We start from the raw sequence: 26,667 nt of genomic DNA on the forward strand, positions 1-26,667 counted from the left end.
TATAACCCCACTAGTTTTCCTGTACCCGCAGAACTTCCGGTGTAAAAAGACCTAGCTTTCTCAAATAAAAGATAATCAAAGTAAGTTCCCTGTTTGAAACAAAGAACAAACAAAATCAAGTAACTATTACACTATCAACATTCGTCATAGATCACAAATTAGAAACCCAAACTTTGTTGCATTTTTTTTTTCTGTAGGTATAAATCAGCACAAACTGCTGGAATGATACGGTTTAAGTGGACAGTGCTATGAAGTAGATAGTGGAAGCACTACATAAAATTTGCTTTTCAGATTTTTCTTATTCTCATAACATCATTGTCCAGTTCACTGGGTCCACAGGAAAGTTAAAGCAGCTGCTTTAACTTCGGAACCTTTAGTGTTTACCAAAGTCAGAATAACGTTACTTTAAACATGTATTCTTATCACACGTCTTTTCTTAAGATTTATGAAATATTGTTGAGCACCCTTTTTTTTTTTTTTTTTTTTTTCCATAGGCTCATCTGTCCAAAGTCAGAGCAGACTATTTTAAATTTCAATCATTTGTAACAGAATGGCAGTTCCTTCACCACTGTGATAGCAACATCTGGATTTTATTCCAGAAACATCCTATGGTTCCAGCTGCTAAAACACTTTTTCTCACTGGAAACTAGTCTGTGAGGATTTAATTTTGTTCACCTGCAAAATTCCATTCATATGACCTTTTCATTGCAATGCACACGCATCCTTCAAACTGAGAGGAACTGGCATTAAAATGAACAACAGAAGGGGGACAGTATATCACTGTCACATCAGCAGACACTTCTGAGACCTGCTGAAAACTATTCTCTTTCAAAGTAAAAAAAACACAAAACGCAGACAAAATCAAAGCCAAATATGAAGAGTTAAACCCTTAGAATTAAGAGTATATAAATACATGTCCCGAAGTAGTCTCCTACTCTTTTCCAGAAAAAGCTCAAAGTATGTCATACTTGCATATACATCGCTTTAATGCAGAAGGTACATGGAAGACATTAGCCCCACACATAGATTAAACGAGAAACGTAAAACACGCGCTTCACATTTCACGCAGGCAGAGCATCACTTTTACATGTATTCCATCTCCAGGGGCTCTCGGGGTGCACAGAGATACGCACTCCCTAAGTGCTGTTTTTAGTGTGTAAAGAGTTCTCAGTATTAAAAAAAAAAAAAAAAAAAAAAAAAAAAAGTACTTTCTAATGAATTTGCCATAATCTGGGGTGGTATTCGGAGCTCACAGAGCCAAGAGGACGCGGCGCCCGCTGGCCTCTACCGTGACTAAAGCCACCGCCGCGCCCAGAGCCGCCATGTCGCCCCTGTGGGTACAGCCCCGCCCCCCGCCGCCCTTCCGGCCGCGCCGCGTCACTTCCCGTGCGGGCCGCAGCGACGGAAGATGGCGGCGCTGGGCGAGCCGGTGCGGCTAGAGCGAGGTGAGGGCGGCCCGGGGACGGGCGCTCCTGGGCGAGCCGCGGCGGCGGAGCTGCTCTCCCAGCCTGGCCCAGGGGCACGTTGCCGGGGGTCTGGCCCGACACCTCGGGGCGGCCTTTCCCCTGCTCCCTCCCCAGGCCTGAGGCCGCGGGGGCGGGCGGCCATGGCGCTGCTGCCCTCGCCGGCCCGCCGGGCAGCGGCCGTGCCCGACCTGCTTTGAAAATGTTTTCCTTCGCTTCTGGTTGTTTTAGTGGGGTTTAGCTCCTCCGGTTTCCCGTTGTGCAGCCCCCGGCAGTTTGTCCCGCGTTTTAGTTTGTGGCGGGGTTTTCGGGGTGCCCTCGCCCCAGACCTTCTGTGGATGCGTCTGCTGCGCCTTCGCTATTTTCAGCGCTTCTGCCAGCTTTGTCCTCAGCCTGCTAACTCCTTGTTTCTGTTTCTCGCCTGGGAAAACTTGTTCTTCAACACAGCTGAATTCGTAGCTTTAAGTTCAGTCTGTAAGACTATGTTTTAGCAATAATAATTTACTTGCTTTTACAGGAAACAACTGACATATGGAGGGGTCCCTCTACGCTTGTTCATGGTTCTCGTTACCCTCTCACATTTATGTTTTCATCCCGATTTTCCAGTTCATTGTCTTAATTTGTATTGTTAGTACTGTGCAGCGTGTAACTAGAATTAGTAGGGAAACAGCTAAAATACCAAACCTGGTTGGGTATTTTTTCTGTAGGATGTTTAAGTCTTTTATCCAGGACTTCTGAGAAGCAATAATAAACTACTTTCAAGGTAGTTCTTCAGAACTGTGGCAGGTCCACAGTAAACATATGCTTGTACAACAATATATATGATTGGTTTATGAGCAAGTATTTAGGAAAATAGGGATCAGAAAATATAATTTAGATGGGAAGAGAATACTGAGAGCGAGATATCTGATTTTTAAAAAGGAAATTAATTAAGTGGAGTGTAACTGATTGAATGACAGTGGGAAAACAGGCAGTTCATTCCCATTGGGACCACTGCCTTTACTCACAGTGTTAGATGCTTTTTTTGTAGATGTATAACACACAGTTTATACCTGCTTTATTGTGTTTGGTACTGTCACGTGTTATCTACCGCAGACTTCAGTTTTCTGTTTGCCTAACCCTCCTTCCCATTCCACAAGTGAACCACTTGTGTGAGACAAGTCCTGTAAATAGTGACTTACGTAAGGACTCTACTTCCCACTCGGAAGCTCATCTACTCTCCCTACTCCAAAGCTTGTTAATTAGGGCAGCTACTTTGGCAGTGGATTAGTTGCTCTTGGTAGGTCTGTGTAGTTAAACCTCAGGCAGCATCCTTCTCCACCTCATTACCCTGCCACTATGCTCTATCCATGAAAACAAACAAATTTGAAGTTACTTAGGGATCAATGGAACAAAAGAGCTATTTAGTCTTCTGGCATATTGGTCTTTTTTAGAAAATAAGGAAAAGGGAGCACAGTATAATGGACCTACAAAAGCAAGAGCTTTATTTACAGAAATAAATAACTTCTGTTAATTTTATGGGGTTGACTGCAGATAACCTGATGATGAATCATCATCAGCTTGAAAGTGAACATCGCTAATGTTGTTGGCATATAGCATAAGAAAAGAGAGAATAGTGTAGAAAATGAGCTGATTTAAAATGGTTACCATATGCTTGCCATCAGAGCAATTGAAAGTTCTCCCCGTCTGTTCTCTTCTCCAAGCTGCATTGCAAACACCACCACCCAAATTCACTGGAGGGCAGGGATGTAACAACATATAACATTTTGAAGTTATTCTTATGGTTTGGTGGTGATGTGTGATACCTCTGCATACACCTTAGGAATCCAGACTATTTGAACATAAGCAGCGGAGGTGGTGAATCAGGAGTATCTATGAAGATGCTTCGTTTTTCCTCTTTCTCTGTTTTGTTCACACATATGCTTGGAGTGGTGGCATCTTGCTGGCTTTTTTTCCACATTCTTTTAGTTTAAATGTATCTTTTTTTTTTTTTCTCCCAGAAGTTGAATCTAGAATCCTGTGAGCGCAAAAAATGATTTGTGAAGAACAGGCAGCTGATATAAAAAGCATGAAAAGATTAAAAGAAAATCCATTTTTTAGTTGTGGGGAATCCATTTTACAATGAGTTTTGTGGCTTTTTTTAATCACCTACTTTGGGAGTTATTTCTGTATCGATCCTTGTTAAAATCTATCACTGAAACCGTTCTGTAGTGTTCGTTTCAATCTGCGGTGCTGAACAGTTGGCTAAGCTGTAGTGTTAATATTGTGAGGAAGACAGTTTTTAGCTGATCATATCCTGAGCAGTAGTTCAGGAGGAAGCAAACCACATCAGCAGAACAGTCAACAATATTTTCTTGAAAATGAAAGAAGGCATGTTTGTGTTTCGGCACTTATTCCCAGCCAAACTAGTTCTTTTCCAGAGCGGTATCCCTGGGGGAGATTGAATCTTCAGTTCTTGACTAAGAATGCCTAATGCAATTCAGAAGGAGAAAGTTATGCTCATTTTCACTTTTATATTGATGTAACGGGGTCCTATCAACAAGGTAAAAGAACTACTGTTGGGGGAAAGAATGTCCTGGTACCTGTATCTACCTGAGCAAGAGGTATAGTGTGATAAAAGGAGGCCTGTAGAGTGCTGAGGACCCAACTTTCGTACTGTGTTTGTCTGCTTTGGGCTTTTATCTTAGAGGAGCAGCTTGATCCTTTGATCTGGGAGCCTTTTTTTATTAAAATGCATCTTCTGCTTTAGTTTCATCTCAAACAAATCCATTTCAGTGTATCCCAGTCACTCTTTGACAACCTGATTCTGTCTTCTAAGTCAACACTTTATGAATGACACAGCTGGTTTCCAAAATAACCAATTTTACCTTGACTTCTAAAATGCTGTGTAGTTAAACATTTAGACTGGTAGAAGGTACAGGTAAGAAATAACATGTAGCTTATTGATGAAACACGGAGGTCAAAAAAAGAAGAAATTAGCAAATGGAGTCTTAATTTCTGCAGCTGCTCTTCAGATCAGTAGATTAGTCATCCTTCAGAATTTCTTGCAGTATCCTAATCAAACTGCTAGATAACAGGTTCATGCACCTTACGGCTTAACATGGTTCGTGGACCACAGACTCAAGAATGGCTGCATAGAACTGTACTCTTTATGTGCATGAAATAGTAATTTGTCTGTAAACATCTGCAAGTATTTGGCAGCTGTATTGTAATTTACATACTTACTAGACTTTTTTCATGAATATATGGAGTGTTGCAGGATTGGAAGTGCTGCTGTTGCTATTCGGTGATCATTCTACTTCAAGCTGTTCAGTGCGAGACTTCATGAAATTAAGATAATTTGTACTGCTGTTGCTGAACACAAGGATTACTAAGAATCTTTGCATCATAAAAAGATGAAAACATTACTAAACAATTGCATGTAGAATCTTTAATTTTGCCAACTATTTTGTATGTTAAATGAAATACAAAACGCGTGTTAGGAGATGAAAAGCTTTAGAAGCATTTTTTTCATTTTATAATTATACAAATAGCAAATATGCATGCTTATGTGAAATTAATTCTCTGTAGACTTGGGATTAGTAATAGATAAAATTGAGGTTTTGGTATTTCTTTGGTTTAGATAACTGATGTTCGTAAAGCTTGGAAATGCTTGCCAAAAAAGGCCAAGTTCTCATGGCACGTAGAAACCTTAATTGTTATCTGAAATAATGTCTTGTGGCTGTCATGATAATACTTGGATGTTTTTCCATGAAGGATTTGTTTCCAGTGTGTGAGGTTATGTTGTACCTTGTTTAATTGACTGCACCACCTGATCTCAGTGTAGCGGTTGATAAGATGTGTCTGAGTGATAGTTCACAGGAGTGGACAGAGTATCACTGCAGATTGTCTCTTGCCAGTGCATTTCATCTTAACTTCAGAACATACACCCCACTGTCTTTTCATCCTGTTACATAAATTCTCTCTTCTTGGCCTTTAGAAGAAGTTCATGGCTATTGCATGTCTTCTGTGCTGACATGATGCAATTGTGTAGATGTGCATTCACGTGGAAGATAAGTTTAATTACAGAAAAAAAGGAAGTAATGCATTTGGGATATAGCAGTGTCCCATACTTCATCCTTTCCTAAAATAATCTGTGCCTTATTTATATAGTAGATTAATCACTGCTTCTTTGCCTTTGTGGTAATGAAAGTAATCCTTTCTATCTACTTTTCTGAGACACTGTTCTACTTTATTCAAGGACTTGCGTGATTCAGAATCATCACTAATGTAACACTTGGGAATTACAAGTGAGGGATACGAATATGTTTGATTGTTGTAGAGTTGCCAGGAGCATGTCACATAGCATTTGATATCACATTTGATGCCTGTCTTGAGTTGTACTTGGTCTGGAATCAAATCTTTCACAGGGAGTTAAGTTTCACAAAGCAGCATCTGCATTTATAAGAATACGAGCAACATGAATTCTTACGAACAAATTTCTAGGAACTGGAACAATAAGTTTGGGGTTGAGGATTCTGGACTACAAAGATATTCTCTCTCAACTGAGAATATCAAAAGGAGTACAGTCATTTTTCTAAGCACTTTAGGGGAAAAAAAAAATAGGCCAGATAATTCTCTGCCAGTTATAGGGAAAGTATTGAGTGTACTCTTGTTGAGTTAATTTTTTGTATGTAAAAAGAATGTTAGGCAGCATATTTGATGATATTCTGGCTGGTTTTAACAAAACGTTATCCATGTAGTAGGTTAATTATGAGAGTACACACATAAAATGTTGATAGTATACATATCAGTGAAATATTTCAGTCTGATTTAAACTTCAAGGGGAAATGAGATTGTCTTTCCACTATGTGTATGGCGTTGATATCTCCAGTTATTTTACAGGATTGGGTTGCTGTGGTTGAATTAAAAATAGTCTGAAAGTTCAGTGTTTTATTGTAACATTTTGTAGATACATAGCTTTACCGGAGAAGTGAAACTAATACATAGTTTTAAGGTGTATGCAAGCGTACACACATACACACAGGCTGGTCCATTAATTTATTAAAAAAAAAAAAGGCAAAATTTAATTTCCTCAGGCATTCTTCATCACTTGTGCTTTATTTTTTCTGTAGACATCTGCAGAGCAATTGAGTTGCTGGAAAAATTACAGAGAAGTGGAGAAGTGCCACCACAAAAGTTACAGGCATTACAAAGGGTCCTTCAAAGTGAATTCTGTAATGCTGTAAGGGAGGTAAGTTAACTTGACGTAAGCAGTTACCTTGAGTTAAAAACCAATATGTTTTACTTTCTTCTTTCTGTGCTCAGTGCATTAGTCTGATTTTGTTCTTTCCAAGAGCTGAGTTTGATTTACAGAGCTTAATAGAACAAGACTTATTTGTTAAAGTTCAGAAGAAAATAATTTGGGATAGCATAGGTATATTAAATGATGGCTCAGGAGCAAAACACTTGTTAGAGGTTATTTTGAGAGCCTGTCCTTGCTGGGAGCTAGCAGACTGTTATCCTCCTGGAATGTAAGGATGGACAAAGTACCAGTTGCCTCTGTTTCTTTTAAAACAAATCCACATTCTGCAAGGCTCCATCTTCATTCCAGATACTATTTCAGAGATTTTTAGGTGATTGAATATGCCTTGCTATTGCTGTTGGTGCTACTACTGATGGTAACACCTGTAATGATTTAAAAGATCTGTTTGTAGACACAGATGTTGTCTTAATGTTTTCATCCTGTTGAGAACTGTGTTTATTGCTTAGCAAGTCCAAATGTTTCGCAGGTAGATGTGAGGATGTGGGCTAGCCCTCGGTGTAAGCACCTCCTTAGCATCAGTATTCTTATTGCTTCTGTGTTTTCAATACCATTTTTTTTCCTAAGGTATTCAATTAGTTGCATCATTTGAAGGAAAAACTGGGGGTTTACAGGGAGCAATGGGTTATCAGGAGAGCTTTGAAGAGCTGTCCTTGAGTGATTTTACATGCATCCTTATTGAAGAGTTCCAGCTTGAATTGAACAAGAGAAGGTAGTTATCTATGTCTCCAGTCAGGTGTTAGATTAGCCATAAGCATTTTGAAGTTCATGGTGAGGTCTGAATGCTGTGGAAGAAGGGAAGATTTAGGTTGAGACATAGATGTGCATGGATTAACTGAGCAATAAAGATGCAAGAGAGTTGTTTCTTCATAGTAGGGTAGATTGTCACTTGGCACCTTGTAGTGAATCAGAGAGTAACTTATTAGAGGTGTGTACATTTTAATTTACACAATTTTGAGCTCTACCCAGTATTTTTTTAATATATATTATCTAAGCAGAAAAAAAAATATCTGTTTTCCCCGTACTTAAATGATTTTGTCTCCAAAGGTGTATGAACATGTGTATGAAACTGTGGACATCAGCAGTAGCCCAGAAGTTAGAGCTAATGCAACAGCAAAGGTAAAAGTCAAACTATATCTTTTATAAAATATAGTAGTTTGTTACTTCAGAAGCACAAGATGATTATTTAAAACTCAGAAGGATATTATCTAGAAGTCTGATTAAAATGGATAAACTTAGTGGGTTATTAAAAGGTATAACAAAAGACTTGTTATTTTTAAGTTTTTTCCATTTTTATTCTTGGAGTTCTAAATTTTTCATACTGGTGTTGGTATCTATGGAATTAATCTCATTGTCTTAATATTTAAGCACTTTCAGATAAAAATACTTCTTCAGTCTGCTCACTGTGTCTAGCTAAGGGCTCTATATTTAATTTCTTATAAATAGGAAAATCTTGTTTCTTGTAGGCCACTGTAGCTGCATTTGCTGCTAGTGAAGGTCATTCCCATCCCAGAGTAGTTGAACTACCGAAAACTGAAGAAGGTCTTGGATTCAACATTATGGGCGGCAAAGAACAAAATTCTCCAATCTATATCTCTCGAATTATCCCTGGTGGTATAGCTGACAGACACGGAGGCCTGAAACGTGGAGACCAGCTGCTTTCTGTAAACGGAGTGGTAGGAATTTCCACTTTCTTTAGCAGTAACTACATGTTTCCACTTGGGGGCATACAGAGAATGTACATGACAGAAGCTCGGTGTTGTCTTTTAATCTTGGCAAAATAGTTTCTTCTTGTCCTTTCAAGAACAACTTGCTTAGGTTTCTATAGAGTTGTGTGCATTGAGAGTTCTAGGATTATGCTGTGGTTATCAATCTCAACTGGGAACTGTACTATTTATATCAGTGTTTTAGATTCTGAGGAGTTGTATAAATTTAGTCAGAGTTTTGTTTTGTGAAATAGTAACTGCCATTATGGCTTCCTCTTTCATCCAAGTTTCATGGTGCAGATTTTAATTAATATAGTTTTCTGCACCTTCTAAGGTAAGTTGTAAATTATGCTATGTTGTGTGAGAGTGACAAAAATCTCATTATCTGATGAAAATGCTACTGTATAATAAAAGCTGTAGTAAGATGGAACTACAAGGAGGTGTTATCTTCAGTTGTGTGGTATTTTTTTACCTTCCACTTAAGTGTACCAAGCTTCAAAAGCAGAGGCTTTTCAGCGTATGTTAAGGAGTATAAGTCTGAAGTGCTGTTGTGGATATTTATTTTTAATAAGTATCCTCTTCTGAAGATTTACAATACAGAAAGCAAAACACAGGCTGACTTGAAAGAGAAGGCTGTGGACAGGCTTTGACTTAAGGCAACTGCTAGCCAAATCCATGTAAATATCTCTGAAATGCTTGCTTTTATTTACAGAGAAGCTATATGCTTGCTTAAAAGTAATGTTTTTGTCATTACATCTGCAAACCCAATTTTATTTTAAGACAGCTCTGAACTAAATCCTGTGCTCTTTAACCCAAGTGGGTTTTTTGACACATGAAGTGGAGACTTACTGGGTGTCTGTACTCTGGGAAGTCCCTGCTGGCACAGATCACTGACATACTTGGCTCCTGACTGTTACCTGGGATCCAACTGTCCTTTTCAGGAGACATAAGAGAAATGGCCACAGTGACGCAACTGTTCTTGGGCTAGCCTTCCTGTTATTTTTGGAGCATTGAAGGATGGTTGTAGAATTGTCTTTAGATGAGATCTTCCTCACCCACAGACCCTCTTAAAGGAAACAAAACCACCACTTCACCCAAAAGCTGAACCAGATCATCAGATAGTTGGTACAGCTAGCGATGAGTGCTTGTGTGTGCATGCACATGTATGACTATATGTCACCATTGTAAGAATACAGTGAGTGAGTGCATAAAATACTGTTGAGAATGCTAGCATAGTCTCAGAAGAATTATCGTCTTCTGATGTTTACAGATGGAATCCTGTCATCTTAACACGACAGGCATTTTCTTCTAATTGTTATTTCTAATTTAATAACTAAAAAAAAAAAAATCGCTACTGCCAAGACTGGAGTAAATGTGCCTTAAAACAAGTTTATTTAGGCTGAGAGATTTTGAGTGTACTCCAGAATTGTGGGTGGATATAATTAAGCGTAGAACTTTACAAACATTTTATTGCCAGTTTGAAACAGAACAGCCTACACATCCACTTGAATAACAAAAATAAAAGCATTCAAATGTATGTGTTGTCTAAGTCTGATAGAAGAGAAATAACTTGGGTTTTTTTAACTGTTGTCTTTCTTTCTGTAAGTAACTTTATAGTAACGGGGAAACCCTCCAATCAACAGGTACATCACCTGCCTTCTAGCTTCTAATAGCACCAGTGGGAGGTAGGCTTGGGGTAGTCCCATCATTGTGTTTAATAAGTTTGGGAGAAATAAGTTTTGCTGATTAAATGTGTGCCGTCCAGGAATGTATATTTGGATGCAGTTGTTGAGAACTGTTGCTTAAAATTTGTAATTAGATGAGTCTAACATAACCCTAATAAATTTTGAGAGTTGTTTTAAGAAAGTATTTTTATTTGGTTGTTACTGAGTTGGGTTAGGCTACCTTGCCTTTACTGAGACACATGTGGAGCACTAAGATAAGCAGCACACTCTGTGCTAGCTGCTCTGTTGCAGGTGCCCAGTATGCACTGTTTTGCCTTGTCGTGACACAGGATAACATCAAGATGGCAGCTATCTTGCAGTTGTTTGTGGCCACTTACTAGGCAAATTAAGGGTGACTACTGAATTTAAAACATGCCAAAAGAACAACAACAAACTGGAATTTTAAGTAAGCGTCCTCTTGAAGTTGTTGGTTTTTACGTGTAATTTCATAATTGCCTAATGTTACCCTTATTTCATTTAGAATATGTAAATACAAAATCTAGTTGTTCAGCATAAACCTAACCAAAAGGTTTGCACTACTCTTTTGTTAATACTAAGTATATTTATCATCACCTCTTACTGATTGCTGAAGAATATATCCTGAACTTGGATCCCGTTGTCCTTGTGCTGTCTTCAAAGTAGAATACTTCAGTATTTGATCACATATAAGTTGTACAAAAAAATGAAAAAAATCTGTTTTCAGTGTGTGTCTTTACTAACACTATACTTAATGGTTTATGCTTTGCAGAGTGTCGAAGGTGAACAACATGAAAAGGCAGTAGAACTGCTGAAGGCAGCTCAAGGAAAAGTTAAATTAGTTGTGCGATACACACCAAAGGTCCTGGAAGAAATGGAGTCGAGATTTGAAAAAATGAGATCAGCAAAACGCAGGCAGCAAAATTAATATTGTATGCAGTAACTTAAAGAGAAAATATATTCCATTTACATTTTATAGTTTGCTTTGTGACTCAGTTGATCCAATGTCTGGGCTACAAAAGGTTATCCTTTTCATAGAATCACAGAATGATTGAGGTTGGAGGGACTCCTGGAGATAATCTACTCCAACGCCTCTGCTCAGAGGAGGGTTAGCTAGAGCAGGTTGCTCAGGACTCTGACCAGCTGCGTTTTTAAGCATCTCCAAGGATGGAGACTCAGAAGATCTCTGGGCAACCTGTTCTAGTGTTTTGCTTTCCCTCACACCATGAAGGTCCACTCTTAGGTTTAAACGGAGCTTCCTATATTTCCATTTGTGCTCATTACCTGTTGCCCAGTCACTGGATGCTGCTGAGAAGAGACTGGCTCTTCTTTTACTTGTCCTTATCAGACATTTACACACTTTGGTAAGATCACCCTGAGCCTTCTCTTCTCCAGACTAGACAATCCCAGTTCTCTCAGCTTCTCCTTGTGTGTCAGATGCTTCAATCACTTAATTACCTTTGTGGCCCTTCACCGAACCTGCTCTTGTGTGCCTGCTCTTGTCTGTGTTGAACGGGGGAGCCCAAAACAGGGCCCAGCACTTGCGTTGTATCTCACCAGGGCTGAGTGGAGGGGAAGAATCACCTCCCTCAGCTTGCTGGCCATGCTCTTCCCAGTGCAGACCAGGAGAGTTCTGGGCCGCTTTGCCACAGGGGTGCGGCACTGCCGCACAGTCAGCTTGGTTTCGTTCGGCGCAAGGCTGCTTTGCAGCTCCTCGGCCCCCCAGCCTGTACTGGCGCGTGGGGTTGTTCCTCTCCAGGTGTAGGACTTTGCACTTTCCTTTGCTGAACTTTATGATATTTTTGTTTGCCCATTTCTCCAGCCTGCTGAGGTTCCCTTGGAGGGCTCGCTGAGAGTGTGGTCTGCCCCCTCACCCCTGGTGTTAATGGGAATGTTAAACATTACGGATCCCAGTACAGACCCTGGGGTGCATCGGTCATGACTGGTATCCAGCAGGACTCTGTGCCACTGATCACAACAACCCTTGGCAGTTCAGCCATTTTTACAATGTTTTCAGTCTCCATGTGTTTCACAGTTTAAAAGAAATGTGTACTTTTAAAATGGTCTAAGATACCTTGAAAAAGCATGTATGTTGATATTTCTAATGATTTTTTTTTTATATGTCTCCTTCATGTCAGACCTTTAAGCATGAAAATGAATTTACAGATTTTTCAAAGGCATTTAATAAGTCATATTTGTATAATTGGCATTCCTCTTTTCCTGTTTTCTTTTGTCATTACTTAACATAGAAACTGCAGGTTTTTTTGCTGAATGATTTTGGAAAAAAAAGTTTCTTATGTAGCAGTATTTTGGCACTTTTCTTAAGAATACATTGTATATCAACTACAAAACCTAATCATGATCTACTATGTAGCTGATGATACCAGATTTTGTAATGTTTTGGCGAGTGCGTTATTTTTACACTTCTGCTAAATTGTAATTCGTTACTCTGGAAATGGTATTACCTCACCTGTAAATAATTTACAGTTGGCATTCTCATATAATGATTTTGTAATAGCCAACATTTACAAATTTGCAACAATCATTCCTGTAACTTAAATTATTTTGTACTAACTTTAAAGCAGTTAAGGGGAAAAAGTAGTTGTGTATGCAGTTCTGATTGACTCTCTAGATGTATTTTTATATTCAGAAACAGAAGATATATTAATGTAGTGCAAAAGAATTCCAGATGTTTCCCTGACTTTCTGCTGTTTAAAAGAAATACTCATCTTAATTTTCATACCTCTCTTGTGTTTTTAGTATGTTCTATTGTAGTCTTATCTACAGGTTGACTGTATTGATCTTGGAATAGTTAGTACTTAAATTATTGATTATAACTTTTATAAGAGTAAAATGTTCTGAGGCTTATATGCCAGGTTACCGTTACATGTGAATTTGTCTGGGGGTTTATTACTGACTGCTTCTGACTTGGAGGATTCTTGTTTGTACTACAGAACTACTACATCACCGTTGCTGTAGAACTTTATGTGGAACGGTGCTGTGGTGGTAATATGGAAATCTCCAGCTATAAGCAGTGATTAATGTCTTAAGCGTGGTTGATGGTGACACCTTTTTTTTGTGTGCCATTTTGAAGAAAGTTTCTGGACAAAGGTCCACTTCTTGGAATCTGCCAGGTTTGAGGACGTACTTGTGTAATTTAGGTTTGGAGGGAGGGGTTGTTTTATTGTGTTGGGTTTTTTTTTGTTTTTTTTTTTTTTTTTGTTAAAGCTTCACCTTTTGGTGTATATCTAGAATTAACTTGATTGTCTACTGGGTGTCTGTTCACTTGTATGGCAGCTATGAGTGCATCCTAATTGACTGTTAGTAATCTGATTCTTAGAAGCTTAAACTGAAAAGTGCAGTTCTTACTATGTGGCTAATCCCTAGTCTTTTCACATGGAGCAGTATGATCCATTGTGAAATAATGCAGTATGTGAAAGAAAGGAAAAGGTTAGTGATCTAAAAATGACAGCATGAAGTTTGTGCTTTGTCAGTTGATCTGTTGGAAAAGAAAAAATGTGATTGCTAGAGGCAAGTGATAAATGTGATTGCTTTCTGCATGTTTATAAGCATGGTAAGCCTGCAAACAGAAATTTGGATTTTAAAGATACTGATAGTTAGTTTGAAAATGCAGTATAAATATTTATCAGTTAGATGATATTGAGCACTGAATTGCATGGTTGATTATGTGTCATAGGCCTCTTTCAAAAGGCCTCATGTTACTGATACAACCATGTTGTTGGATCGTATATTTTTATGGAACAACTGATGTTTAAAGTATTGAGACCAAAATCACTAGTTAGACCAATTGTGGATGTGTTTTAATTTAATTGTAAAATAGTAGAGATTTGTTTTAGAGCTATATATAAATATATATATTAAAGAAAGGTATGGATACAAGATAGAAATGAGCATTTTAAAACCTGTATCCCTTGTGTTACTGAACAAAGAAGTGTGTTTTGTTACTCTATGGAAATATTTACTCTAGTGCAGCTGGAGTTGGTAAATGCAGTAGCGTTTTCATTCTGAATTGTAGCGTTTGGATACAGTTTGTCAACTACTACAAAACGTGGGGAGGTGTATCTGGGCATATAAATTGTACATCTAGAGTTTAATAAAAAGCTTTTAAATGCAGTGAAAAAAATCCAATAAACTCATCAACAGTCATCTTTAATATTATGAAAACCCTAGAATGTTACAGAAAAGGTGGATTAAAAGATGCCAAGAAACTTGATCTCTGTTACTACTGAGCAGTGCCTGTACTGTGTTAATATGCAGTCCCTCCGCACTTGGCATACATGGGTATGCAAACAGATTAAGAAGAGGTGTCATTTCTGCAGATAACTTCTGCATCTATTGCTGCTGTGAGGGATCTTTGGGTTTTATCAACAGAAAAATAAAAGTTAAATTTCATGTGCGTTGTGTTTGTGCATTTTTCTGCCGACTTTCCATTTTGAGTAGTTTTCAGACTGCTATAATTGGGTGTTTATAATCTCTAGGGCATAACATAAACACCCTGCATCTAGGTGGGTATCCGAAGAGAAAAAACTTTAAATCTGTTGTTAGTTTGTTCTCCTAATGGCTTATGGATCTTCCCTTTTCTACCCTAATGTTTTGTGATTTGTTGGAGAAATTTTGCTATTAAGTATCTGCAATACCTTGGACTCCTGCCTTTCTGAGACCTCTTTAGTCTCAGTTGTATAAACTCAAAGGATGTATATTATTCTGAGTCTGATACTAGCTCTTCATTGTTTGAAGCAAGTATCTCAAGTTATGAGATGTTGAATTTCTGTAGTTCCTTTATTAAAGGCCATGAAAGTTTCTTCAGAAAAAGGCACCTGGAGTTACGAACTGAGCTGAAGGTAGGAGAAAATGCTTCAGTTCTGAATGTAGAAGTGTGCCTCAGGATAAAATTGGTAGCTAGTTCTAATCATAATAAAACCAACCAACCAAACAACAACAACAACAACAAAAAAACAAACAAACAAACAAAAAAAAAAAACACCACCCAAACCAAGAAAACAGCAATAAAAGTTCCAGGGAAGCCTTCTAAAATTAAGTTAGCGTTGAATGTTAAGTCTTGATGTGCTACTATTTCTTGTTGTTTTAGAGACCCATTTTAGGTCTAGAGCAACAAAATCATGAAAAGCAAAACAAACTCTTCCTCCCTCACCTTTGTTTGTTGGGGTTTTTGTTTGTTTGTTTGTTTTTTTTTTTAAGTAAATTGGGTATTCTATTGGTAACAAAGGCTTGAAAGGGTTACAGTCTTCTGCTCAGACATATGCTCATAATTTCTTCTCCCTTCCTGAAAGAAAAATGGAGACTTGTTATATGTTGCAAGATATAGGAAACTGGATCTATTAATTCCAAACTAAACCATCCTCGGATGCCTATTTGACCTTTGTATCTGTTTAATTGTATAGCTCAATGTATTGATAAATCTTGCCTATATGGAAAGGCTTCTGTTATATAAAATCTGGAGTAAGATGGATACATTCCAATATTGCTGGGCATGCATGTTCAGTCTTATAAAACCTTATGTTGAAATTATGTGTCCTGCTGAGAAATGGTGATATTTAAACAGTTGTTTTTTCCCTCTAGAGTAAATTTTCCAGTGTGCTTTCCTTTTTTTTTTTTTTTTTTTTTTTTTTATTTTATTTTATTTATTTAAATAGTGTGTTTTCCTGGCTGGTTAATCTGATTGGGTAACATAGAAATTAAACGTGGCTATCCAAAAGTTAATCAGGTTTTAATGTGAAGCTACTGGATTTTTTTCCATCATATCATCTGGTTTAGGCACTCAGACATATGTTCCATGTTTCTTTGATTTCTCCTTGACTGTCTAGAAAATAGATCTGTAGAGGGGAATAAAAACACTGCCACCAAAAAGTCATCTTCCTGAACAGTGCAAGACTGAGTTGTGTACTTCCAAAGGTAAGTAAAACCACCTGTACCTGGTTCTTATCTAATCGCAGCTCCGCTTCTCTGCCCCAGCAGTACAGTAGCATTGTCTGAATAAAATCTAATCTGTATTGGAGACTGGATGGCTAACAGCAGGGAAATAAGTCATCAGGCCTTTCACCTACTTCAAGTGGCTGTAAGTAAAAGGCAAAAGTTAGTGATTTATTGTATTACTGGCATTGCAGCAGCGCCTAGAAGTCCCGGGTTTGAATCAGGATCTTACTTGTTCTGTGTTTGTACACTGCAAAATACTAGTTTGGCTCCAGAGAGCCTCGATCTATCGCTAAGAAATCATAAGGTTTGTGGCTGGTATTGTAAAATAAGTGTTTCTGAGAAGTGGGTGGGGGGAAGAAAAGTAGAAAATGAAATAAATATTTCTCCTCTGCGATTTCATTTGGGGCACACTTATTTTATTGTTTTTCCCCCCCCCCGAGGACTACAAGAGTGAACCTGTCCCTCAGCACGAGCAGACTGCTTGAAATGTAGATACCTGCTGTGGTACATGTACTAAAACGTGCTATTTTTCTGTCAGACTCCTGACTAATCTTACTGAAGCCAAAAGCCTGCATTAGCTGTGCTCTTTTTCAGTCGTCTCCATGATAAATGTGGAGTCCCTAAGAAATCGTATTGTGTTGCTGTTTTGTGACAGTATTAAATGTATGTAATGTGTCTGAGCTGCTGCTGCTGGCATTAGGCATGGGTCACACTGCAATGTAACCACTTACAGTGCCAGCTTTAGACAAATGTGAGAACATGTTCAAATGAAATAGCAGGTTTAATTCTAATTAGACAAGCAGACTGCAACTAGGTAAGTTAAAAAAAAAAAAAAGGATTGTGAAGGTAAAAGATTGCAGTTACTTATGAAAAGTGATGGTTGTGTCTTTTGAAGTTTCTGTCATCTCTTAAGAATTGGAAATAGGTTGGTTTGTTGCTTCGTCCTAAGTGTCCCCCAAAGTTTTCACATTCATTTCCATGTCCTGTCTGATAGGCTAGGCACTAATACCATGTTGTTTAGGTCATTCTTGGTGTGGTGGCCAGTGGCTATATGTCCCAAAGAATGATTAATCAGTGGCAGGTATGTTTGATCCCCTCCACCAAAAGTATCTTTGAAAAGTGCCTGGCCCTCTTGGAGAGCACCAGTGTTGGCATGTGTCAGTCCTTGAATCGGCACTAGCCCCTCTGCAGTAGAAATACATACTGTGACTTTCAGCCTTGGTTGTGATTTCAAAACTGGATGAATTTGTTTCAGCTTTTCTATACCCTACTCAATATCTCATGACAGAAAAGATGACATAAAAATATTTCCAGAAATTTGTTGGCTGCCTCCAAGCAAGCTGATCCGCAAGGTGGAGAAAGGCTTGTGGCTTTTAAGTGCTTTATTTGTGTGGATTTTGTTCTGCAGCATAAGCCCCATCTGCAAATACTGAAGGCAAGCTTTGGGTTAAGCCCAGTGTGGCAATGGGTGCCACCTGGCAAAAGAACTGTAACAATCCGTCTTCTGCAAGTTAAAAGCAGAACTGTTCTCTGGGCAAACAATAGTGCTTTGACATCTGTAGCTTTTCACTTTGTTTTGCAGGTGCAGTCATTTTTGCATTAACCTCGCACTACAGAACAAAACTTGAACCTCTCTTCATGGCAAGCCAGACAGAAATTATGGGAAATGGCTTAGCGCTGAGCAAAAAAGGCAAGGATGAAAACGTGGCAGGGAGGATAAAATAGGCCCGAAATGACTAGTGTTACGCTTATGCCTCAGGTTTTGAAGATAGCTTAGTATCTGATAGCTCAGCTGGATGATAAATCTTGGTTACAGTTCACTTCCCTTCCTACCCCCAAGATTCAAGCTACTTAAAAAAAGGCTGGGATTCCCCGGTTACTTTGGTAATAAGGACTCTGCCAAAGCCTGTGGAGTCAGTTGCCTTGCAACTATAAGAGCTTTTCAGAAGAACAATCTGAAGTCAATCCTACAGAAACAAAAGCACCCCACCCACAGATTAGTAATGTTTATACTGCTTCAAAATATGAATAAAATTTTTGTTCCACTGCAGCGTTTGAGTGAGAGACAAAGAACAATGTAGTCCAAGTGTCAGATAGTGATGAGGAATCAATCATGTGCTATAACAAAACCAAACCAACGTTTCTGTTCATCCTCAAGGCTCCGCGTACAGGAAGAAATCAGTCTCATGCAGTCACCTAGACATGTCAGAGAACATGCCAAAGTAAGGTGTCTGGCACATGTGCAACAGGTTTTAAATCAATACATTGCATCCAGGAATGTTATTGGTTTAATTTATATTGACAGAAAATTCAACTCAAAACCTATGGGGAGTGTATCCCCTTGGTCTTCATCAGGGATATTCTCATATCTATGACTTAAAAGAAATAATTTCTTAGCACTGCACTGAAAATTGTTACCAAATGACTGCATTATGATTAATCATTCCCTCATAAGATCCCGTGTATTTCTTCATGTTTTTTTCTTTTTCCCAGAGCATTTGGGTTATTTGGTGGTGATAGGAAATGTATCGAATCGAGTTTTGTTTGGTAAAGAACTTAAAAGGGTTTTATTCTCTCTAATGCAGGAGCTTTAATAATACTTCGTTAAACAGTTTAGGATTGTGGGCTTGTTCTGGGAATAATTTATCACTGAAGTTAAATTTACTCCTTTACATTACTTAGGCTCCACTATAATTCTTCAAAATAGGGTTTAAGTAGGTTTTAAAGCTATATAATCCTTAAACTGATCTTCTGCAAGGGCAGATTTCACCCTTAAAGCACTGCTTTGTTTAGGTTTCTTAATTCTTAGTATAACGTCTTGCCTTAAATTTTATACTGGTCTGTGTTTCAGTGGCTTATAAAAAAAGAAAAAGTTTTAAATAGTCTGTGTGATTTAAATTCTTGTCGTTTCTTACGGAGGATCTCAGGAAAAGGGGTATCAGCAGGGCAGTAGCTGGTCCCTGTGCAGCAGGCCAGGCTGGGCGAGCTCTCAGCTGCTGGGGCTCCCTGCCTGCCCCCCTCACCTCAAGTGCTCCTCTCACTACTTCTCAGTTGGCCACGTATCATGAAATATGCCAAAATGCATAAAATACACATCAGTGGATGTGGACGCTGCCTTTTCAGCAGTTGAATTAGTCTGTAGGCTTGGCTTTGAGCCATTAGGCTTTGCTCTTGCAGGTTTTTTCCCTGTTCAGCTCTTAGTAACAGTGGCTCTGTCTTCACTGAATTACATGTGCTTCTTTGTGACCCCTTCCCAGCAATGTATTTGCTTGTCATATATAAACTGTCTGCTCATGAGCTGATTTCACTTTAGTTATAGTTTGATTTGTCTTGATGTTAAAAGTACTTTGTGCTAGGATGGCTGTGGAAAATCTTGATTGTGCTGTCCTTGTAATGAATATTTTATAGAAGAAAATAAACCATTAAAACTAGAACCACCTGCATTTTAGCACCCATCATACCCATCTCTTTAAAATGAGTGAGTGTCCATTAGCTCAGCCTAACTCAGAAGTTTGTTGAATTAGAGCAAAACACATACAAATTTAAGAGATGCTCAAATCTAAACCACTGTAGAGGGGAGGAGATGAGGAGAGGTGCATGGGGTCTGCCCCATTGGGGTGTTCTGCCAGAGGCCTGCAGTTTGAGGGGATTTGCCTGAAAGCAGGAGGAGTGGGGATCCTGCCCCCAGGATCAGGCTGCCCCTCGCTGCTCCAGGCTGGGTGGGAGTGAGCAGGGGGTGAAGGTGCCCGAGGAGCAGGTACTTGATGATTACTGCCCCACACCTACTTTCACACAGTAAGACAAAGATGTGCTGTACCCTCTGCTCACAGTGGAATATAATACTGCCTTTAGCAGAAGATGCACAATATAAATTAAAGCCTGGTTTAGCATCTTTTATTACAACTTTCTAGGTGGAATACAGATTGACAAGAATATTAGGATAAACCCTAACCTTAATTCCTAGTTAATTTACTCTAAATTGATTTCTCATTCCTTTATAGTTCCCTATTTTCCAGCTGATCATTGGGTAAGAGAGCTAAGATAAAATTAATTTGTTATGATGCTATTACATTATTGTGGGAACTGTTCTCCCTTTTATTTCAAGGGAAATAAATAGGACTGGAGAATCTCCAGAGTGCTAATTGTAGACAGCAGAGAAGCTGACACTTCTAGGCTGAATAAGCTGCCTGGTGTTATTCTCTTGTATTTATGGTGTAACATCCCTTTTCAATTCATAGCCTGGCTCACTGCATTCTGGAGGCAGCTTTTGGGATAACTGAGCAAGGATAGATTCACCAGGCCAGACTGCAAAATAAATTATACTCCTGACTATTGAGGCAATCCATATACAGAAAGCGTGTTAGAGGTACTGTGTCATTGGAATTTAATTATTGTTTGCATATAAAGATAATATTTAGTTATAAGGATTTTTTAGATTATTTTTCTCTCTTGATTTTATTCAATATTTAAGTTGTATATTTTTCTCCTTTACTCTCCATGAGCTGTTTTTAAACTATGCATCTTAGTGATCTTGCTTGTTTTCAGTAGTTTTTCTTGTGCTACAGAGTCATAAAGTAGGTATTGATAAAGTAATTTTCTGGGCAAGCTTTTGGCCCTACCAAAATAATTCTCAAATTTTTTTCAATCCAATCATCTTTTTGATGTCTCTTTTTCTGATGTCTTAAATTGTTTCTGCGTTTCTGTTATACCAAGGTTTGGATCTTTACCTTGGTTTTCTTAACAAAACTCTGAACTCGGTTTAGCCTCTCTCATTTGACACTGGTTTCCTGAAGTGCTATTCAGTTCTACTTCAATTGAGTAGAAATTCCAGCCTTTTTTTCTGGGAAGAAATATACTTTTGTTCTTAAGAGAATTTGCTTTGTCAGTGCAGATATTCCAGACTTTGTACTTTTCCTACTCACAGCAGCTCCATGTGATGTTTTCCAGCATACTGTTCATTTCCATGGAACTGGGATCAAAGTGTTAATTGAGTTTCCTAAGAGCATGGAGCTCAAATATCTTCATCAGCAGCTTTTGCTGATGATGCTTCAGCACAGTAGGCTTCGGATAAATCCTTCAGATCCACCTCTAGCCTACTGGAGCGTAAACCTTAATCAGTAGACAAAGTAAAACTTAAAGCTGTTCTAAACTTCATCCATTGGTGTGTTTACATATGCACGCTACCTGGGGCCTGGGCAATCCTCAGGGAGGGGAACAGCCTTTCAAGCCCATCTCTCCACGTCAGCCTTTCCGAGAGCAAATGACTTGGGCCTGTGTGAAACCAGTGGTGATACTGGGGATGGAGCAGCTCATGGTGTAGGACCAACACACCAACAGCATTTTACCCCAACATACAAATGGAAACCTCCACGCAAGTCCCGTTGGTTGGCTTTTCAGGTTGGGTTTGGCAGTGAGCACAGATGCTGAAGGTGAGAAAGCTGGCAGTGGTTTTGCCTGTGTCAAGTCATGGGCAGGATCGTTATCCCAAGGGTCAGCATCAGTCCTTATCTCCCTCTGCCAGACCTCTCACCCCCTTCGGACCAATATTCCCATTAATGATTTGCACAATTCCATCTTAAATCAGCGCTGCTTTCATGGCATCAATTGGCAAAAGCAATGCTGGAAAAAAAAAAAAAATATGATCATGTTGCTGGTCCAGTACTGGTGAGCTTACCTGTTTTATGAAATCTAACCACTTCTTAAAGCAACACAATGTTTTTATCGTGACTGTGAGCTTTACGTTTTTGTTCACCTACCATCCTCCCATGGCACAGCTCCAGCTTCACAGAGTTCTGCTGCTTCAGTCAAAATTCAAATTGTTTTTATTTTTGTGTCTGTGCTTCGGATCTTAATCTGCAAATCCAAATGAATTTGTATCTTTGAAGTGGGATTTTGTCAGAAGTGGTTATGTTGCTAGACAGTTTTGTGGCAATAGCAGAAAAAATCCAATGTCCAGATTTTTTGCAGTTTTTCCCTATGTCTTTCAAGATTTCCTAACGCCTTTTCAGCAAATGCCTGACAAAAGTTCACAAACACCTGCCTATACATCAGGCTCTAATTCCAGAAGATCTTACACAGCAATAGACTGATTTATGGTGCTTTCCAGTTTCCCTGAAAAAGAGCAGAGCATAGTTTCTCTATAGCTCAACCAAAGTGAATCTTTCATTGATAATTTTTTTTTACTTGGTTTTTAGATCCTCATGTCCTTCACCTGGTTTAAAAAACATCTTGGGAATATTCTCTCCTTTGCAGGTTTTTTATTTGGTTGTTTTGTGGGTTTTTTGGTTTGTTTTTGTTTTTTAATGGAACAAGCCGATTGCTGCCCTATGCTCTATTTTGGGGATGCTTCTTGGAATTTGTGGCATTGAGGATTGTTTCAGACCAGATTTTTAAACTATGATAATTTCAAAGCCCGTGGGTAACATTTTTAGTTAAATAGGTAATTTAATAAAATGTACCCATTATTTTTTTCAGCTTAGAAGTACATTAGCATGTAAATCTTTGTTAGGGTAATAAACCAGCTTTGCAATTAACGTTAGGGTCTTCCTTATAAAGGAAAATAAAACCAATAAATGCTTGCAAACAGGTGGCTGAATAAGGAAAGAGAGAAATGTGGGCTGTTGATGGAGAGGAGAGCGCAGTGCTCCAACGATGCTAACAAGGGAGAGGCAGAGGTTGAAAGAACAAGGAATGTATTGAAGTTAATTTGCCAGAATGAGTTCTGGGCTAGCTGGAAGCAGCAAAACAGCACCATTTGAACAGGAAGGACAAGGGGATTTGCTCTTAGGACAGGAGTTTGGAAGATGGAGACTTGAGATTGCTCTACTAAGGGAAAAACACCTGAAGTGATGCTGAGAAAAGATTGAAACCCAACAAGGATTGAGAGGAAAAGTTAAACTCTTCCAGTGTTTTGAAGGATAAAAAAAAAAAAAAAAAAAAAAAAGTGCTCCATTCTTCTGCTTTTACTAGAAATCTTTTATCCTTTTTTTCCAGAAGATAAGTTTTGCAGGTGTTGCAGGTCACCACTACTGCAATACAAAGTATGCTCCATGCTACTATTCATCTTGCAAATGCTGTGCAGCCACTGAAGGCCTTTTCTGTTCCCTTTATCTTTGGGTAGTGAAGTGAGACTATTTGCAGAGTCAGTATAAGCACTTTGCTATTTTTCATTGTCCGTTGGGGAAAAATAAGTCACTTTTCCTTACCTGGATTGGTTTGGGTCTGTTTTGTAGAAGTATGTTTAAAAAATAATTCCTCAACTTTTTTCCCCTGCTATTCTGGTTGCTACTTCTCCATTGCTGTCCCTGAGCACAGGCACAGAGAGAGTGACATGAATGTGCAGTGTCTTTGGCCCTGACAGTTGTTAGAACAACACAGTTTTGACTTGACATGTTTCCCATGCCAAGATCAACCAGGGAGAAGGACAAGAGATAACCATGTGTGTGGCAAAGCTTTATCATACATCGGTAAATTCAGCTTTGGTGACAACTTGGTTTTGCTCACAAGGTATAGGACAAGCACCCAGTGAGTTATTAAAATGACCTTATTTTTGCAGTGATAAGTGATGATGTTCATACAAAATCAGTGCATCAGGAACGGGATTTCCAGTATGGAACAGAACAATATTTTTAGTAACTAGGTAACACAGTGTTAATACTTTTAGAAGGGAATTAACAGTTGAAAAACTTAGGAGGAGAGGTGGAGGTGGTATCTGGAAAACCTACATTTCTACAGTCTTCAGTGTGTACTCTACCTTCTTGAGTACAGATTTTAAATCTTCACGTCTCCACTCTTCATATGTCTGAATTGTAAATTTTACCACACGACCAGTTTTATGCTGACACTTTTCTTTTCCCCCACCTCAGTCAGCGCAAGGAAGGTGTGATTAGCCCAGACCTCAGGCTGGCACGGAGAGCATCCTCTGCGATGTCCCTGTTGGTAAGGGCAGCCCTGGATAAGGTGAAGTGTAAGGTTTGGGCCTCTCCACTCCTGACCCCTGCATGTGTACCAGAGCACCAGTGCTCTGGCTTACTGGGAATGCTGCCTCTGCACTGCATGTCTGCTGGGAGCAAGCGTGCCAATGTGTCTGACTCGCCGTGCATGTGTGGATATTTGGGATTTTTTTGGATGTGATTGCAGCAACTTGAAGTCAGGGCTGCCGCGCCGTGGGAAACCCTCGCACGGCTGCTCTTGCTTTGTACTGAGGGTTCGGTCACGGTCACAAACCTGCTCCTGGCTTCGGGGAGGTCGGCGGAGCTCGGTGTGGGAGCAGCGCTGTGGTTTGTTTCCACCTCAGTGGAGGTTTCTGTGCTCCCTCATCTATCCACAAAACGAACGGGGAAACACCTACCTACACAGCAGCCGAAGGGCCCCGGAAAGCCCGGGTCCGTAGCGGGCTCTCGGGGTAGCTGTGCTGCTCAGGTTGGGCTGCCAGGCGTCTGCCTGGGCTCAGGCTGCAGCTGGGGGCTGTGCCGGCGGCGGGTTCAGAGCATCCAAACGAGACAGGGAAAATAGATGGTGTGAGTGTTCGCCACCGCGGCAGGCTCCGGTGCCTTCCCAGTGCTCGCTTCAGCACTGAACCAGAGGGGGACCAACAGTGAGAGGTCCCGAGTGGTGCTAGCTGAGTGGTGCTGTGAGATCCCCGGTCCCACACAGCGACTGCACGGAGCGCGGCGTGCAGCAGGCTCCTCGCCGGTGGTGGGTGCAGGGTAGAAGCTTCCAAAAGAAAGCATTTCAGAAACCCCCACACCTTGGTTAAAGAGAAAAGCGGCGCACATATTGGTGATGCAGGGTCCTAACCACAAAGGTAAGTGGGGTTTCTGAGTTTCTTCTTTTTACTTTTTTAAGGTGGTAGGGAAAAGAGGACACCAGCTGGCTGCCGGCACAAGTTTGGTTACGATGTATGGGTTCTATGAAAGCCAGAGAGCATAGGAGGTGTTTTGTGCGCCAGAGAAACGGTTCTTTTAAAGTAAAATGGTTGGGAGAAGAGTCTGTGCTGCTCCTGGTCTGGCAAGAGGAGTGCGGAATGCCGAGGGTCGCCGGTGTGACTCCGGGACGGGGGGCGTGCGGTGCCCCCGGGCTCCGCTTCTGCCGATCCTGCCCGGGAACCGGCTGCCGCCTCTCGCTGCGGGTCCCCCCGGTCCTTTGGGGGGGACCGGGGGAGTAAAGAGTGGGGCGGGAAACGGTGCCCTGGGCAGGGGGGCGGCCCGGCCCGGCCCGGTAGGTCGTTCAGCCGCTTTTCCGCAGCCGAGAGCTCCCGGTGAGGTGGGGAGGCGGAGGGACCCGGGGACGCGAAGGGGGCGGCCCCCGCCGCCGACTAGCCCCGCCTCCCTCCCACGCCCGTTGGCTGTAGCCGAGCCCCGCTTCGCCTCTTCCCCCGCCCCCGCGCCCCTATTGGCTCAGACCGTCCGCCTCATTAGCATACTCACCTCGGCGCTGGGCGCAGAGCAGCCGCCGCCGCGGCTCGCAGCGAGCGAGGGCCGGGAGGGGCGGGCGGGCAGCCCCGCCGCAGGCAGCCGCGGGGGCCGGGGCGCTCCCTGGGGACCGCCACCCGCCGGCCATGGCCGCCCCCGCGCGGGACCTGCTGGGCTGAGGGGATGAGCGGCTGCGGGCGTTGGATGGGGCGGGCGGGCGGCGGAGGGCTGGCTTCCCGGGCGCGCCGCTGAGGCAGCCCCAGGGCCGCGCCGGCTGGAGGCGCCTTTTTATTTTTATTTTTTCGCCGTTGTTGTTACTTTTTTATTATTTTTTATATATATATAGATTTTTTTTTTTTTTTTTTTTCCGCCAGCCGGTGGAGGGGCGGCGGGGCTCGCTGAGCGGAGTGCGGCAGGCCGAGCCGAGCCGAGCCGAGCCGGGGGAGGCTGGCCCGGCGGCGGGGGCCGGCGATGCGGTGCCTCGCTCTGCTCGGCCTCGTCGCCTGGGGCCTGGGGAGCTGGGCCGGGCCCAGCGGCGGGGCGTCCCCCCAGCCCTGCCCGGCCTCCTGCAGCTGCGACGGCGACCGCGGCGTGGACTGCTCCGGGCGGGGGCTGGCCGCCGTGCCCCCGGGACTCAGCGCCTTCACGCACGCCCTGTGAGTCGGGGCGGGAGCTGGGCCGGGACGGGCAGGTAGCCGCGGTGGGGCTGGGTACTTCGTCCCCCTTTTATTTAGGGAAAAAAAAAAAAAAAACAACAAACAACTAAACCCTAAGCTGTCTGAGAATTGCGTGTTTATGGTTTTGTTGTCGCGGGGGGCGGCCTGTGAGCAGGGGCAGGTGAGGGCGGGGGGGGCCCGGGCTGGCGGGCGGAGGTGAACCGGCCGGGCAGACTGCCCCGAAACCCCGAAGGGTTCGGCCTCGGAGGTGTAGAAGGCCGGGAGGGTTAGCGGGGTGAGTCGGGGTGGGGGGAGCTGCTTCTCGGGTGCTGGGGCAGCGAGTGGGGGCGATCCCGGTGGGGGCCGGGCCGGTTCTGGTGCCGTCCTGAGGCGCGGGGGGGGTCCGCTGCCTGCACGTGTATGCGCCTCTCCCCCGAGCCCTTTTCTCTTCAGTTTTTTCCCCAAACAAGTT

General features: G+C 41.4%; 2 protein-coding genes across 2 annotated transcripts in view; both read left to right on the top strand.

Moving 5' to 3' along the window:
• Positions 1 to 1,380: 1,380 nt before the first annotated feature.
• Positions 1,381 to 14,584, top strand: LIN7C (lin-7 homolog C, crumbs cell polarity complex component). The gene is made up of 5 exons (XM_042785295.1): positions 1,381 to 1,445; positions 6,578 to 6,696; positions 7,813 to 7,884; positions 8,232 to 8,441; positions 10,944 to 14,584. Exons 1-5 carry the CDS (start codon positions 1,409 to 1,411, stop codon positions 11,097 to 11,099), a joined length of 594 nt encoding a protein of 197 aa, XP_042641229.1. The 5' UTR covers positions 1,381 to 1,408; the 3' UTR covers positions 11,100 to 14,584.
• An 11,012-nt stretch (positions 14,585 to 25,596) lies between these two features.
• Positions 25,597 to 26,667, top strand: part of LGR4 (leucine rich repeat containing G protein-coupled receptor 4) — an 83,291-nt gene continuing 82,220 nt past the window's right edge. The window contains exon 1 of the mRNA XM_042785211.1: positions 25,597 to 26,195. Within this exon, the coding sequence (XP_042641145.1) occupies positions 26,011 to 26,195 (185 nt within the window). The 5' untranslated portion in view covers positions 25,597 to 26,010. The remainder of the gene's footprint in view (positions 26,196 to 26,667) is intronic.

The sequence above is a fragment of the Tyto alba genome, unplaced genomic scaffold (genome assembly GCF_018691265.1).
Source record: "Tyto alba isolate M040663 unplaced genomic scaffold, T.alba_DEE_v4.0 Super-Scaffold_8, whole genome shotgun sequence".
In the NCBI taxonomy this organism is placed as follows: Eukaryota; Metazoa; Chordata; class Aves; order Strigiformes; family Tytonidae; genus Tyto; species Tyto alba.